The following is a 16,943-nucleotide window of genomic DNA, read 5'->3' on the forward strand; positions in this document are numbered from 1 at the left end:
TTAGCATGAGATTGCTTGCTCAGCAACACAAATCTCCAAACAATGCTAAACAGTCTTCTGTTCCTAGTACTATGTCTTCTAGGCTCTCAGTAGCCTTACCTACTCTTATGCTAATAAGACTCATGTATGCATAAATAACAGTTTTATATGCCCATTCTTCTTTGATCATAATTTAACTGTTCAAGACACATCTCCAGTGAATTGCTTATGACCTGCCTTTCACCAAAGACCATTCATAAGTGAATGGTCGTTAATTTTTTGTTGTATGAAAAAATAACTAGAATAGAATATTTACAGTTTAATGACAGTCAATCTGTTTCTAGCATTTTGTTAAACCAGTGACATTTGGACATAAAAAGCTTTAAAATTATTTGGTGTTGGTTAATGGTATCAAAAATACAAGATTGTACAGAATTAGAGGTTATAAATAGATACTAAATAAATTGGGGGACAATTTCAAAATGTGAATTGGTTTTATGGGAAAATGATTCAAAGGGGTACCAAGACTGAAATATAAAGTATTTTATGCTAAATTTATTTCAGGACACCTAAAACTGACATTTATAATTTTCATATATGTAACAAGCAGTTCAAAACACATTAAGTACAGGTACTCCTCAAGGCACAATGGTAATAGGTACCAGAATTTTCATTGCTAAGCAATGTAGCCATAAAATCTAATGTCACTATTTTGGCTCAAGAGTTTTTAGCATGCCATGGCTTTGGAGCTTTAAGAAGCCCCTGAGCACAGTGTAGTATGAAGCCTTAGCAGCCTCTGGAAGCTGCAGCTGCACTATCAACATGGTGCAAAGCTGTAGCACCTTGGGAAGTCCAAGATGTCCCATCGCAATCCCAGCCACAGTCCTCAACCTGGACTCTGTCTCCTCAGCTGACTGCATCATCTTCTTGCTATGACAAGGCATGTCTGTCCTGGTCCTTTTGAGGCAGCTGCTGATCATGAAGCCATCTTCCCCAAGTCTCATGAAAAAAACTTCCATATGTGAATGGGGAAGAAAGTCTTGTGCAGCCAGCAGTTGCTGCATGAAGAGCCAGGCCAGGCATGCTTGGTCAACATCAGGAGCAAGAAGATAGCAAAGGTGAGCTAGGGTGGCAAGGAGCACAGCGCAGAGGGCCAAAATGGTGGGGAAAGGGGTGGATGGGGGGAGTTGAAGCATCTCTTCAGTAAGTGCAGGCAAACTACCAAGTGCCCAATTTTGATCACATGACTGCAGGGATGCTGAAATGGCCTGATGCTTCAAGATTTGGCCGTAAGTGTCTTTGTTATGCAATGCTGTAACTTCCAACAGCCACTGTACGAATGATTGTAAATTGAGGACTACCTGTAGAATATTTGCATTTAGTCTCATGTAATCTATTCATGTGCCAATTTTGAAATTAATATGATTGATTATTCTTCCATTATATAATCCAACTCATTATATATTTAAGTATTCTTAAAAGAATCAAAATGTATTTCATTTGCTAAACCAAAACACTTCATTTGCTTTTTAAAAGAATTTTTTTAAAAAAGAGTATATTTCAAAATTCCATCTTAGAAACATTTAAAATAATAACCAACTCTCTCTCAAATTATTTAGAACAAATACTTTAATCTTCCAAAAATTTATAGTAGATACATACTGCAATAAGAAAAAATTGCTAACTTATATAACTTTATTTTAAAGCATTTACGTCTTAGCAACTGCAAATTATGACTCATTGTGAAAATCATTACAATATCAGATCTACACTATCAGAGCCAAATTTAACAGTCTCTATCTTACAAGACTATAATTAATAACAGGAAAAGTTGATACCCTATAAGAAAATATTACTTACCGTTTTCTGGCTGAGTTTTTTTAAGAGAGTCTATGAGAGTACGGACAGCTTTTAAAACAAATATTATTTCTGTAACTTGTTGCCTAGAGTAGGAATAAAAAATAAGACTCGATGTTAAAATTGTAGAAAGTTATAATCAAGATTTGATTACACTTATTTTGTAAAAGACAATTTTGTCATTTCTCTATATCCCTTACTGTACTTTAATTAAAACAAAAGCTTGTGTTTTATCTAAACATTTCTCAAAGTATTACTTGATTTATTTCCAAAAAAAATGGTCATTTCTGAGAATTTAATTAAAGTATCTTCAATAAAGCACTGGAAAATAAGACTAGCTAAGTATAGTTTTGTTTTCATTATGCATACTAACAATTACTTGAGCAGATACTGTCAATAGGATGTAGTCAAAACAAGCTTGCTGACAAATAATAGTGAGATATATGTGTACTGTGGAAGAAGGGGAGCCAAGCTTTGCAGAACTACTGAAGTGAATTTTAAGGAAAAAGAACCTAAAAGGTGATCCTTCTTCCTTGCCTCCTTGACACATTAGGTATTCTTAGCACACTCAGATTTGTGTCTATAGTGATGGGCAGAAACACCTGAGGTGGATTGAGGTATGTAAAGCTGAAATTTTATTGCAGATCTTATTTGTTTCTAGAATTTTTGAACACTGGCTATGTAAAGAATGATGAAACAAGAGGTTGTTGCTGAGTTGTTGTTTTTCTTTCAGACTGCTAAGTTTTGAAGCTGTTCTATCTTAATAAAGAAATCCCTGTAATACATCATTTTTAAAATTACAGTATAGGCATTTCAAAATATGTTTCTGTTAGAACCTATGAATTGATTGTCCAAAGTGAGGGAGGATGCAAATGGATAATCTTTGGATGGTTGCCCATATTAATTTCAAAATGTGCAATTTAAGGTTTCGGTATATGATTTCTTGCAAACACTTTTCATAGGAACATTGGAATAATTCACAGATTTAAGCACCTTTCTTCTAAATTCTAATTTTAGGTAAATCAAATTAAAACTTTGTTTAGCTAAAAAATAAGTAAAAATCTCAGCTAAATATTATACAGAACTATTTGTTAGGTGATTACTTATTGGAGTAATACTTTTTTAATGTAATGAAACAGCAAGAAAGAGATTGTTGTAACCAAAATATTGTTACTGCAAAACACATAATTTCCCCCCAGAAATGTTTATGTTAAAATAAAAGTTCTTAGCTCTTAGTATTGTAGACTAGAAAATCATAATAGTTGAACTAATGAATAGAAAAAGATAATCTAACACATTAACTTTATGTTTATATATGATAATATATAATAGCAAATACTTTCAGCTGTCCAGCCATAGTTATAGCCATCTTTTACCAGCAGGGCTTTTATATAAATCTAAGGGTTAGTAGGCATTGATTGGAATCCCACCAACAATTGAGCTTACAAAGCTCAATGGGGCCAGTAAGGCAGGACTTACAAGTTCAGGGCTTGCAAAAAAGAGCTGGAACAATGTGCCATTTGCTATAACATTCTTCCCTTTGCTTTTAGAACATTTATATCCAGAGTGTCTGGAAAGATATGTACAAAGTTACAGATGTTCTTTTTCTGTTAGTTTATTTTAAAAATATGAAATCGTTGTGGGATTATTATTATCAAATAAATTTATTTAGCAGTGGAAGCAAAATCTACTCTTATAATCATGATGGTATATTCTGAAAATATTTCTTTAAAATCAGAGTTATGGGGTAATATGTGTTTGCTCAAAAGAATCCTAGATGAACATTAAGTCTGGGATCTAAAATTAATTGGCTGATCATTAAAGGGTGGCAGGTAAGTAAATGGCCTTATTGAGAAAAGGAATACAAACAAAACAATGATCATACCGTGGAAGTGGACACTTGCCACTTAATCTTTCATCTTCTATGTAACGATAAAGCACATCTTGAGATCGTTTTAATAGAACAGAAAGTGCCATTCGTGAAATATAGCCTTCTTGAGGAGTTGTTACTTTGTTACTGAATGAAAACTGAAGCAGTGTTTCAAAACACATCTTGGAAAATTCCTCTCTCATACGAATATCGATTTCTGCCTCTGTCAAAATCAAAAACCATCATTGTTTTAAGAATTTATTTTAAAAGTAATTAGTGAAATGAATAGTAGGACATATAAAGAAATACCAAATACCCATAGTGAAAATTAATCATAGCAAAGTATAACAGGGGTATTCAAACATTTTTTTCTGAATCTAAATGGCTACAAAGACATGAATTAAATAATACATTTTAAAAAAGCTTGGAAGAATAGCTAAAATTATGTCTTTAAAATAAGCAGCAAAATTAATCCTTGAGCTACAAGTCAGCCCATGTCAATTTCAGAGGACACTCCTTTTTTGTTTCGGATCTGAATAGTGCATACTACTTTGAACATATTAAATGTTTTGCACGGAATTTTTATTGTGCCTGAATATATCTTTTTATATTCTTTTGATTAACAAACCTGTAAATGAAGAGGACTGAGAATGTATTGAACCTTTATTAAGCATAGTCATAATCTGACCAACAAATTCCTTGGGAATAAAATTAGCGTATGGCAGTATCTCTGTACTGATGAGCTGCACCACCTATAACAAATGAAAGACAAAGTTTTTGAAATAGTAATTTAGCAAACACTCATAACAAGACTGAAGCGCAAACTGCAAAATTAAAGAAATTATGAATGATGTCAGCAAATTGGAGTATGCTGGCCACTTTGTTTAGTATATATATAAAAATCTAATGCAAACAGGTATCACACCTGACAGCAAAATCTACATTTTATACAAAATTTAGCCATTATTATGATTAAATATTTTGTTATGTAAATATCAACTTTATATTTTTGGATCCTAGGAAATATATACTCACTTCAACATCAATATTTTCATTTCTTTGAAACTCTTGAATAGAAAGATTATCTGGAGGTAGACTGAAAGGCAAATAAAATGGCCTTAATTAAGGGGTTGGAGAACCATTTTGAAAAAATACCAAAGAAACATTATCACCATAGTAATTATTTCTCTGGGAAGATGATTTTAATTAGACCTCAGAATATATCAAAGGTTTACAATTAGTTCATTGTTTTCTTCCTTTACTAATGGAGAACTAAGACACATTTATGAATTAAATCACTACTTACAATATGAAGAAAGTATGTTTTAAAAACATATTACTTTCCCAAAGCAAAATACAAAACAAAACAGTGAAATTGGACTTCCATATCAGGATTCTGGATATTTCAGACCTGTTATGGTATCAAACATTTGCAGCAGCAAGATAGAACCACGATGTAAATTACAGGAAGAACCACAGCTCCTTCCAAATATATTTTATGATTATTAGCTTCACTGCACAAAGCTTTATGATGCTCTTTTAACTGATTTTGTGTGAAGGAAACATTGCATACCATGGTATTATCATATAATAGAAAAGATGCACAGAAAAGTGTGGGACAACCTAGACAGGTGTGTCAAACTCAAGGTACGCAGATCCGGCCCATGATGTGATTAGATCAGGCCTGCAGGGCAGCCCTGGAAACATAGAAGGACTGGACCACAGCCCAGCCCAGCCCAACCAGGTGCAAATCTACAACCTGGTGATGGCTATCTGGGCTGGAACGTGGTCAGCCTTAGAACCACAGGGTTGCCCTGGAGCAAGAGAGGGGCCACCTCTGCCCTGGGCGCACACACAGGAGGGCCGCCTCCTGTGTACACGCCTAGGGGGGGGTGGTGAGGTGGTGGTGTGACCCTTCATTGGCTCCAGGGTGGCCACACAAGTCAAATTTAAGGCTGATAGCATTCTGGCTCAGATGCTGCCACCAAATTGTAGATCAATGCTGCGCCCACACCAGCACCTTCATGTCCTGCTCGCCGGCTTCACCTCGCAGTCTGCAAGGCTTCCCTTTCATCGGGACTGCCCCTAACTGCGCATGGGAAAACCACAGCCATAGGTGGCATGGCGCTGCCAATATCTCCCTCTCCACATGTCTCTTCCTGAGCACAGAGGAAGGAAGGAGATGGGAATGAGAAGAAGGGAAGAAAGGGGAGGGAGGAAGGGGAAAAAGGATAGGGATAAGAGGAGTAAGGATGGGGGAGAAGGAAGGAGGAGGATGGGGAAGAGAAGGAGGAGGAAGGAAGATGGGAATGAGAGGGAGAAAGGAAGGAAGAAGAGAGATTATGAGACAGAGGGAGGGTCTGAGGGAAGTCCTGCCTTATCACTTGGCCACAACGGCTCTGCTGCCCTCTTCTCCTGATTGTCTCGCATCCTATAGCTAAAGTTGCTTTGGTAACAAAGCTGGGTCTCCTTGCAAGGAGAGGGAATGGGTCTCCTTCTGACCCACACACTTTGCCCTCCTGCACACAACATGAGCAACCTGGCCAAGGAGAACGAGCACAGCAACAGCAGCCTCAAGGAGGTAAGTGCAGCTGGACAACCCCTCAGGGAAGTGGGGCTGTGCTGTGGGGTCTTGGAAGCTTGAGGACCAGGCTGGGTGCTGGCCCTCCATTGTCTAGGGCTCTGGGCAGCCCGTGCCACCATTTGGGAGTCCTTCACATGGCCTGAGAGGGACGGTGAAGCTCCTCTGGCGGACAAGGGTTTGGCACTAACCCTGGTCTTGCCTTTCTCTGCTGGAGACAATAGAACCCCCCCCCCCCCAGCTGCCCAGGCCACCACAAACACCTGGCATGAGCGATGTTGAGCTGGCCATACCCACCCAGCCACATCCGCCCCAATCATGCCCCCCCTGAGGCTAACCACAATCCTGATGTGCCTCTGGTCTACTACTTGTGTATCAGAGTTCCTTTTACATGGTTATTGTGTTGAGCAAGCAGAAAATACTCATTTGTTTATACTTCTTCATCCACATAAGGCCACAATTATTTGGGATAGGTGATTATTTTTTGTATCTCCCTTGAAAGATGGCACCACACCTTGCCATGGTAAAGGCTCTTTTATGCTTTGAGTAAATTAATTCTGTTAGATATGGGGCTGGTTTTAGAAAGTACATTATGTGCTGGTCCACTGCAGTTGAGAAGCTTTACCTGGATCAGTTTAGTGTTCCAGATCCATAATACGTCACTGAGCAATATGCTCCCTTTTTCATTCTTTTTACGGAGAAAGACTGTATGTCTATATTTTGCAAATAAGGGAACTCATCTAGTAACACTTACAGCTTTCTGACAGCATTGAAATGGGAAAGGCCCTCAGGTAATTAGACAGGTTTTAGCTACAGTACTGCAATAAGAAGTTTGTTAGAGATTGGCAGAAATTATGTTTCCTTTCTTAGGGATTTTAATGTAATAAAATAAGATGAAAAAACACCAGCTACAACTGACTAAAAACAAGCCAAAACAACTTCTCCAAATATCACTGTCATTATTTAATATAAAGGCACGATGTGGAAAATTTCCAAATTATTCTATTTCAAAACACTTGAACTCCATCCTCCCTACATTGCCCCACAACTATACAATTATACTTCACCTTTTAGTAAACAAAAAGTTTTCAAAAGTGATGGCTAACTCTGGCCACATACTGTCAAATTTTCCAGAGGAAGCATGCTGTCTAGCAACTGGTAATCCAATTGAGAGAACTTTAAGGAGTGAAGAGACTGCGAGTTTCCATGTGCTTTCTGAAGGACAAGCATATTTCAGACTAAGAGGCATTCTTAGTGTCTGTCAAAATAAAATATTTACATTGGTTTCAGTAAGATATATGTATATGAAACATATATGAAACTCAGCAGTACAGGTGGTCCTCAATTTACAACAGTTAGTTTAGTGACTGTTCAAAGTTACAACAGGACTGAAAAAGTGACTTATGTCCCGTTTTCACACTTATGACCGTTATAGCATCCCCATGGTAATGTAATCAAAATTCAGATGCTTGGCAATTGACTCGTATTTATGATAATTGCAGTGTCCCGGGGTCATGTGATCCCCTTTTGTGACCTTCTGACAAGTGAAGTCAATGGCAAGGCCAGATTCACTTAACAACAGTTTGACTAATTTAGCAACTATAGTGATTCACTTAACAACTGTGGCAAGAAAGGTTGTAAAATGGGGCAAACTCACTTAAATGTTTCACTTAGCAACAGAAATTTTGGGTTCAATTGTGGTTGTAAGTCAAGGACTACCTGTACTTACATTTAAATCCCACTTACAGGCAAGGAAAAGACAACCTATAAGTTTAGCTGGACTTAAATACATAGGGTAGGTATAGAGGAAAAGAAGTCACAACATATAGCATTTAGGAATGAATGAAATCTGGGAAATTTTTAAAAGGCATTTCATGTTGGTTTGCAAATTATTGATAGGAAACCATCTCAAATGAATGAGTATATTCATACTCATTCAGCATATTCACTTATTCACACATGTGGATATTACAAATACTATTTTTCAGGTATTCTCTAAATATGGTAGAAAAATTGCTCGTTCTCCATGTATAGCTCTGGGAAATATGTGCAAAATTTGAAGGGAGTATGTGAATACCTAACAGTCACATACCAAGAAATATAGCACCTATGGCTTTTCTTTCATTATGTTCATAAACATTAAAAAGCACATTATGTGTAGGTAGGCTTTTATGTTACCTCAGCTCAACTTTACAAAACAGTAGAAAGACTTAAGATGTTTGAACACTTTGGCCAGCCTCTTCTCTTTATTATATATAATAGGTACCACAGATGAAATAAAGACTTGAATGAATTCTGAATTGCAATGCTCTAATTTAGTCTTACATGACTGAAGATTTTACTTCATCCCTCATGAAAGATAATTAAATTAATAATTTCAAACAAGATAATGTATTGTTTTTTATTACTATATCTTCATATCCCTCAAATAATACTTGTTATCAGAAAAGGGTTACAAAGAAATAACTAAATGTGATCCACTCTGAAATAAATGATTCTCAAAGAATAGAGATATAGGAGAATGTAATTCTTGAAATAATAACTGCAAAAACAATGGTAATAAGCCACTCTTAGGCCTTCATGCAAGTTTCACAATCCAACCTCAGATTTAGGAAACAACAATGCAGCTCATTTTAAAGGGTAATCTTAAAATCTATATTAAATATTTACCTTGATAATATTTTGAAGGACTTTTTCATTTACCACAGCTTTGTGACAAGCAGTCTTTTGGTACAGATCTACCACAATTTCTAAAGATCTTTCTGCAAATGGTACATAATTAAGTGCTACCCATTCTGCCTAAAACAAACAAACAAACAAACAAACAACAGATTGTATAAAAGAAAATAAATGGGCCTAGTTTGGTTGCATGCACATTTTTTGAAGATTACAAAAAAAAATCTGATCCATGAATTTAAAAAAAAGACATTTCCAGTCCCACACATATATCTAGAATTTTGAACTGGCAATTACATTTTGAATCAAAGACGCTTATAAGCACGTGCAATATTGCAGTTTATGAAGGAAGAATGTTAAGCATGATCTTTAAAGAATTGTAACTCACCGGTGCAAACAGTTGTATCTATAGTGATTCCATTGTGTTGCATAATAAACAGAATAAGGAAAAATTAATATATTTTATACATTTTACCTATATCATTCTTCTGGGTGCGTAGTATTATTAGTGCAAATGCAGTCAAATCAGTGACATTGAATTTCATAAAATAAAGTATTAAAAGTAAAATATGTGATTTAATATTCAAAGGAAAATGCAAAGTTAATTTAACTATCTTTGCTGACTAGGACATTTATTTTGGTTTTATAATTTCTTTTCTTAGTAGAGTGTCAATATCAAGTAGGAAAGTGACAGGAAAAAAAGAAATCTGAAAAACTTTACATATGCATTTAATTAGTTGGTAACTTAAACATTGGCTAAACTCAGTTTGTTGATAATTATAAATTCATGCAAAACTATATGTAATCTTTTAAAAGTAAAACAGTTAAAACATCTCACCTGATTGAATTTTGCATTGGCAATGTGTTTTGTTTCTAGCTGTCCATATTGTGGTGGTTTACAGGAAAATTCAACAAAAGCTAACAACTGATCAAAGATTGCAGGATACATTACTTGCATGTTTTCTGAACCTATACATATAGCCTATAAAAACCAATTAAAAAATTAATTTTCCAGAAAATATTTAATTCATTGCAAAAATATGAGATATGTATATAATTTTGTGATGTATATTTTAGGAATATGAAATGCTGTAGACATTAGGTTTTTCTAGTATGAGAAAGCTTCATGAACTCTGTCAATGTTACAAAATACTTTGAAGTGATAAAGCAGTCCAGTCTGCTGAACTAACTCAAAGGGTAATTACTTAACCTCTAAATTTTATATTAAATATATTAATTAATACATTAGTTAGTGTGGTAACAATTCAGAAATCAATGAAACTCTTGGATTATCTGACATTTGATTTACTTAGATACATACAATAGTAACAGTGAAAATGCAGATCAGACAGAAAGATAGAAGTAGTTAAGTATTTTTGTCAAATTGCACATTTTAAAAAATAATTCAGGGCAATTGGTCCCTGGGATATCTACAGATTATGGAAAGAATACAACCAAAATTCTATAATAATAGTGGTGCACATAATACCAAAATAATTGATAAAGAAAAAAATATTTCAAAGGAAGAGTATAGTGATGATAACAATAGTAGAAGATCAAAACAATCTGAATGGTATGCTTGATCTGTCCCATTTTATCCAATATTATGTCAGCAAAAAAATATTCTGACATGATGGAAAGGTTCAGATAGCTATCACTTCATTTCTGTAACTATTCGAAGAAACAAAAACAAATATTTTTGAAGAGAATGATTTCACAAGTAATAACTAGCTTATTATTAAATAATCTATATATTACAGGTAGTTCTCAACTTACAACCACAATTGAGCCCAAAATTTGTGCTGTTGAGAAATTTAAGTGAGCTTTGCCCCATTTTATGACTTTTAAGTGAGTTTTGCCTCATTTTGCGACCAGATTTTAAAATGAATTACCGAGTTCTTAAATTAGTAACACGGTTATTGTGAATCTAGTTTACCCATTGACTTTGCTTGTCAGAAAGTTGCAAAAGGGGATCACGATCCCAGGACATTGTAAACATCATAAATGTGTCAAGCATTCAAACGTAAATCACCTGACCATGGGGATGCTGCAGTGGTCATTAGTGTGAAAAATGGTCAAAAGTCATTTTCCATGCTGTTGTAACTTTGAATGGTCACTAAATGAACTGTTGTAAGTCGAGGACTGCCTGTATTTGAGCATTTGTCAAACATTTATCTTCTAGTTGACATATACAAGAAATTGGTCCATTCAGAAATCCAAGAATGAATAAGCATTATGATTGTTGAGCATCTGCTTAGAAAGAACATCTACCTGTATTTTGTCTGTTATTATGAGTTATCTGGCAGTACATAACTTATTAGAACAGTACAGTAGCCCCAAGCTGTAGGGAGAAGGAATGTTCTATGAGCCAATGGCTATTCCATTTTTGTATGCAGCAGCTAGAGTGGCCTTATGGGATGATGTGGAGGATATTAATGAGTTATATTTTGAAGCATAAGATTTCGTTCCCTAGTTATCTGTATTTCTTTTACAACCAAAATTGAAGCATTAGAACTGAGGTTGTTTTTAATATTTTATATCTTGAATCCAGAATCAAAATACTGATAAACATTCTGCATTTTTATTTGATGACTAACTTCATGTAACTCTTGTCTTTACTCTGTATGTTTATATTCTAGATAATGGGCAGCTTTTCTTTTAGCTTGGATTGTTTTCAATCAAAGTAATTTAAATCAGCATAGATAAGAACATTTATTTAGATGAAGACTTCTCCTTCTACTTCTTAAGTGATACTATACATCTTACTACTAAAGCAGGGGTCCCCAACACCCATGCTAGGAACTAGGCCACATAGCTGGAGGTGAGTGACGGGTGAGCAAGTGAAACTAAAACCACCACCACCCCTCCCAGGTCGGTGGAAAAATTGTCTTCCACAAAACTGGTCCCTGGTACCCAAAATATTGGAGGCCACTGCACTGAAGATTGTAATTTTTTCAGTTAATTGGTGTATTTTTATACTGTTTTCTTTTACATGTAGATCTCCATTTCCTTGTACCCATTGTTCATGTAGAGACCATATCTTAAAAGCATTTCTATATTTTAAAAAGCCATAATCCACAATAATTTTGAAATTAAATATTGGACTATAAAATTATAAATGGAATGGAATATATAAATAGCAAATAAAAAACCAAAGTGGTAAACCAAAATAAAACCCCTAGACCAATATAAATAAATAAAGTTAAATAGCTACTTGGTATGGTTAGTACAGCTACTTTTCATCAGTGAAAGTAAAATGCCGTGTTAAATAATTTAGTTCTGGAATATGACTTAATGTATTCTTTTATATACTAATAATAAAAAATGGAAAATGCTCAAGTTCAGTTAACAGATTAAATGTAGGGTTGCATGCAGTATTTACATCTGTATTATCTATCATCTATCTATATCTATCTATCTATCTATCTATCTATCTATCTATCTATCTATCTATCTATCTATCATCTATCTATCTATCTATCTATCTATCTATCTATCTATCATCTATCTAAGTATTAAGTACTATTATGTATAATGAGAGAAAAAGTAAACAATAAGCTACAGAAATTAAGAGATAAGAATGAGAAACATAGCTCAATTAGTTTACACTAAGGCCATTTATTCTACCTCTTTAAACCTTTCTGCCCTTCAAACCATCATTACTTCAATTATTTTCATACAATGCCTTTCATACAAAACATTACTTAAAAGTTCCATCTTTCCCTTTTTGAGGATTTCAGTAATTCCAATTTACTCATGTTTGTCTTTTCTTTTAACCCATCGTTATATATGTATTTTGTGGCTCTATACTAATTCATTCTTTCCACATACGTAAATTACCTAAATTTACTTTTTTATATTTGTCAGTCATTTTTATATTTAATCAACTCTAATACCTCACAAATTTGTTGTTGATCCCATCTCTTTTTGTTGTCATATTTTAATGCATTTCTATTACGTTCAAGTTATTTTTATGTTTCTTTTGACCTACTAAACTTTAGTACCTCTAATTTAGAGACTTCCAAGCCAATATATTGTTGTTTATAGCTGATTAATTACCACATGTATACTGAGAGACAGGATGTTTAGAAGTTGGATGAACTCTGTCTCTAAGAAGAAATTAGGGGCAAAATATTGTCACCATGAGCCCAAATGAGTTCTGAAGCAGGAAATGACCCAGACCTGTTCCTATTTGCTGCCTCATCATCTTGACTTGCATTTCTTTTTCTGATTGTTTTTAGTGGACAAGCAAACACACCCTGGACAGAGCTACCATAAATGTTAATATGCCTGCAGACAGAAATAGGAAAAAGCTGAAAAATCTAGTGTCCTTGAAATCTCATTGGTTTATTCAATATACAATTATAGAGTGTTTTCCAAACAATGTTAAGTCATTCTGCTTAGGGCCATAAGCCTTTATATTTACTCCTAAACCAAATAAGTTTTCAATGTCCTCAGAGAAACGTAGGGGAAGCAGAGTTCCTGTACTTAATGAATACACAGCATTTCATATATCATAATCACACACAAACACACACAAGCATACACATAAAAATATGCTAGACTCATTTGCATTGTTGCAAAAATTATTCAGAACTACTTCTTCCCTGAAAAAAAACAAACCTGTTTCAGGACTAAAATCCTTTCCCCAAAATGCAGAAATAAATATCTCTGAGTTTGAGCATAATCTTATCCAATAGAGGAATCTTTTTGTATCAACAACATTGACAGAATACTTAATATAGACACAAGCTAATGAGAACCCATTCTCAAAGTTAGTTTTTATATAAAAATATATATTAGAAAACAAAAATTATGAAGAAATTATAATTATATAAGCAGCTGGTAACATTAATTGGTAGTATACATATTTAAAAAAAAGAAATAATGAATATGAATCCCACTGAAATCAGCAAGATTTCAGTTAAGTGTATTGGCAAGTTTCATTAATTTCACTGAAACTTTATTGGATGAGAATTACACTGATCAAGATCTACCAATTTAATTTATATTTTACATGTACATTACATTTTAAATGCATTACAGCATCTGCAAATTAATTTGATTGGTATTTTTAAAAAACATTTTCTTGATTCAGAAAATATGTACCGAATATAATGTTAAAGAACTCTGACTGGCAGGATCTAGCAAGAGAGCATTCTCTGCTATTGGAATATTCTTTCCCTGGAGGTGAAGCAGACACCCCCCCCCCCACTATCCTAATTTTCTGAAAAGCAGTTAAAACATGGCTCTGTGGCCTACCATGAGAAGCTCAGAGAAGCACACAGCTGTGGAGTTGGTTCAGTGTGGGCTTCAATATTTTTTACTACCGGTTCTGTGGGTGTGGCTTATTTTGTAGGCATGGCTTGGAGGTCATATGACCAGGAAGGAGTGGCTTGGTGGTCATGTGACCAAGTGAGAATGGCTTGGTGGTCATGTGACTGGGTGGATGTGGCCAGTTTAGCTATCCATTTTGCCAATTTAGCAGTCAATTAAACAATACACAGCAACTCCCTTTTCTATTCTTTTTAATACTGCATTAAGTTTTTGCTTTAGGTTTTTTTTCTAAGGGGGAGAGGTTGGCAATGCCTGGGGATTGCTGGGAATTTCTCCTCTGTGTCAGCCAATGCAGTTTGTATTCTTCCTCCGGCACAAACTGACCAACAAAGCACTATGGCAATGAAGAAATTGGGGCGTTGGTTCTTACCTGATATGCCCTTTCTCCGGGCAGGTGGAGACAGCGGTCATGCATGGGTAACTCAATCAGTAACCAATAGAACTGAGTCTATCAAAGTGATGTCATCGCCTCTGAGGAGCATGCTCACGCTTTTCTTGACGAAGGAGATAGGTAGACTGCTGTGCTGTGAACAATCGCTTTCCGTTCCGTGACTACATAACATGCTCCCAGATCATCTCTGCGAGGTAGACCAGGACCCCAAGGGTGGGGATGACCGTTGTCTCCACCTGCCCAGAGAAGGGGCGTATCAGGTAAGAACCAATGCCCCATTCTCCCATGTTGGTGGAGACAGGGGTCATGCATGGGACGTACCAAAGCTGGCGTGTCCCCAGGAGGACATGAGACTGGCCTAGGAGCTGGAAGAAGGAAGAACCTGTTGGAGGACTCGCCTTCCGAAGGCTGCAGATGCAGATGCATATTGATCCACCTTGTAATGTTGTACAAACAAATTAGGAGTAGACCAGGTAGCTGCCTTGCAGATTTCTTCCACCGAGGCCTGCTGCGCCCACGGCGCTGACATAGCCACGCTTTGCGTGGAGTGAACCATAATATTAGGTGGAGGAGTGAGATGATGCATGCTGTAAGCTTGAGCAATGGCCGACCTGATCCATCGTCCAATCATGGATGGAGAAGCTTTCAGCCCCTTGTTGGTAGGGCGGAAGGATATGAAGAGGGCTTCGCTGCGTCTGAAGACTGCCGTCTTGGCGATGTAGATTTTAAGAGCCCACCTGATGTCTAGTTTGTGCCATTTGTACTCCAGCCTGTGAGATGGAGCAGGACAGAAATTTGGAAGAGTGAGGTCTAGCGAGCGATGGAATGCTGAATTCACTTTCGGGACAAAGGTTGGATCGATGTGAAGTACCACTCCGTCTGGGTGGAACACACACAAGTCCGATCGGATGGAAAGGGCCGCCAGCTCTGAAACCCTCCGCGCAGATATTATGGCCATCAGAAAGGCCGTCTTAAGTGTGAGGTGATGTAAGGTTGCCGACCTGAGAAGTTCAAAGGGTGGGTCAGTAAGGAAGTCTAGATCCCAGGAGGGAAATCGGTGAATGACAGGAGGGCAGAGATTGGATGCCCCTTTAATGAATCTGCAGACGTGAGGGTGCAATGAGAGGGGTTCATCACGGTGAAGAGATAGAACAGAAGAGAGAGCCGATACCTGCCGCCGTAAGGTGTTCGGGGAAAGTCCCTTATTAAGACCCTGTTGCAGAAAGTCCAGAAGTTGGGATACTGAAGCCTTCAGAGGATCTACCCCTCAGGCCCGGCACCAAGCTACGAAGGTCTGCCATGTAGATTCGTAGATCCTGTTGATAGCTGGGCGTCGGGAGGCCTGAATGGTATTGATTACTGTCTCAGAAAGATTATCCGCCCTCAGGACCGCCCGCTCAGCCTCCAAGCGGTTAGGCGTAGCCAGCGCAGGTCGGGATGGAGAAGGGAGCCCTGATGAAGGAGGGACCGAATCATTGGTAGAAGCCACTGAAGTTCCACCGACAGATTGATCAGGTCTGCGTACCATGGTGGGCGTGGCCAATTGGGGGCGATTAGGATGAGCCTCTTCCTCTATCACTTTCTGAATTACCCTCTGAATCAGGGGGAAGGGAGGGAATGTGTAGAGGAGACCGCGAGGCCACCTGCACCTTAGGGTGTCCGTCCCTTCCGCGCCTGGTGTTGTGTATCGAGACAGGTACCTGGGCAGCTGGTTGTTGGATGCAGTTGCGAAGAGATCCATGATTGGAGTCCCGTACCTGGATGACAGCTGATGAAATATGCGGCATTCAGGCTCCACTCTGCCGGGTCGATCGTTGTGCGGCTCAACCAGTCTGCTGTGGTGCTGTCTGACCCTGAGATGTGTTCGACGTGTAGAGAGAGAAGGTTGGCTTCCGCCCAAGTAGGTGAAAGGCACACTCCATGAGAGACACCGCTCTTGTCCCCCCCGGCGGTTGACATGCGCCTTGGTCGTAGTGTTTCCGTCCGGATCAGCACGTGTGTTGTGAAGGGAGGTCTGGAAATGGAGGAGGGCCAGGTGGATGGCCTTCAACTCCAGCCAATTCATACTGTGGGATAAGTCGGAATTGGACCAAAGCCCCTGGGCTACTTGATTCGCCAGGTGAGCTCCCCAACCCCTGAGACTCGCGTCCGTCGTTACCACGAGACGCAGAGGTTCCCTGAAAAGAGATCCCTGAGCTATGGCCGGGGAGATCCACCAATCCAGAGAGAGCAGAACCTCTGGAGTCAGGCTT

General features: G+C 37.3%; 1 protein-coding gene across 3 annotated transcripts in view; it reads right to left on the reverse strand.

Annotated features, from left to right (window-relative positions):
• MON2 (MON2 homolog, regulator of endosome-to-Golgi trafficking) overlaps positions 1 to 16,943 on the reverse strand; it is a 100,048-nt gene that overhangs the window by 1,451 nt on the left and 81,654 nt on the right. For 2 of the 3 annotated variants that reach the window (XM_081957000.1, XM_081957002.1), the window contains 8 exons: positions 9,802 to 9,945; positions 9,352 to 9,369; positions 8,958 to 9,086; positions 7,355 to 7,545; positions 4,742 to 4,802; positions 4,335 to 4,458; positions 3,722 to 3,929; positions 1,840 to 1,922 (listed from right to left, as the gene is read on the reverse strand). In XM_081957000.1, coding sequence (XP_081813126.1) covers positions 1,840 to 1,922; positions 3,722 to 3,929; positions 4,335 to 4,458; positions 4,742 to 4,802; positions 7,355 to 7,545; positions 8,958 to 9,086; positions 9,352 to 9,369; positions 9,802 to 9,945 — 958 coding nt within the window. The remainder of the gene's footprint in view (positions 1 to 1,839; positions 1,923 to 3,721; positions 3,930 to 4,334; positions 4,459 to 4,741; positions 4,803 to 7,354; positions 7,546 to 8,957; positions 9,087 to 9,351; positions 9,370 to 9,801; positions 9,946 to 16,943) is intronic. The other variant, XM_081957001.1, reaches the window with a different exon arrangement.

The sequence above is a fragment of the Natrix helvetica genome (genome assembly GCF_964273705.1).
Source record: "Natrix helvetica genome assembly, chromosome: 6".
NCBI classification, from domain to species: domain Eukaryota; kingdom Metazoa; phylum Chordata; class Lepidosauria; order Squamata; family Natricidae; genus Natrix; species Natrix helvetica.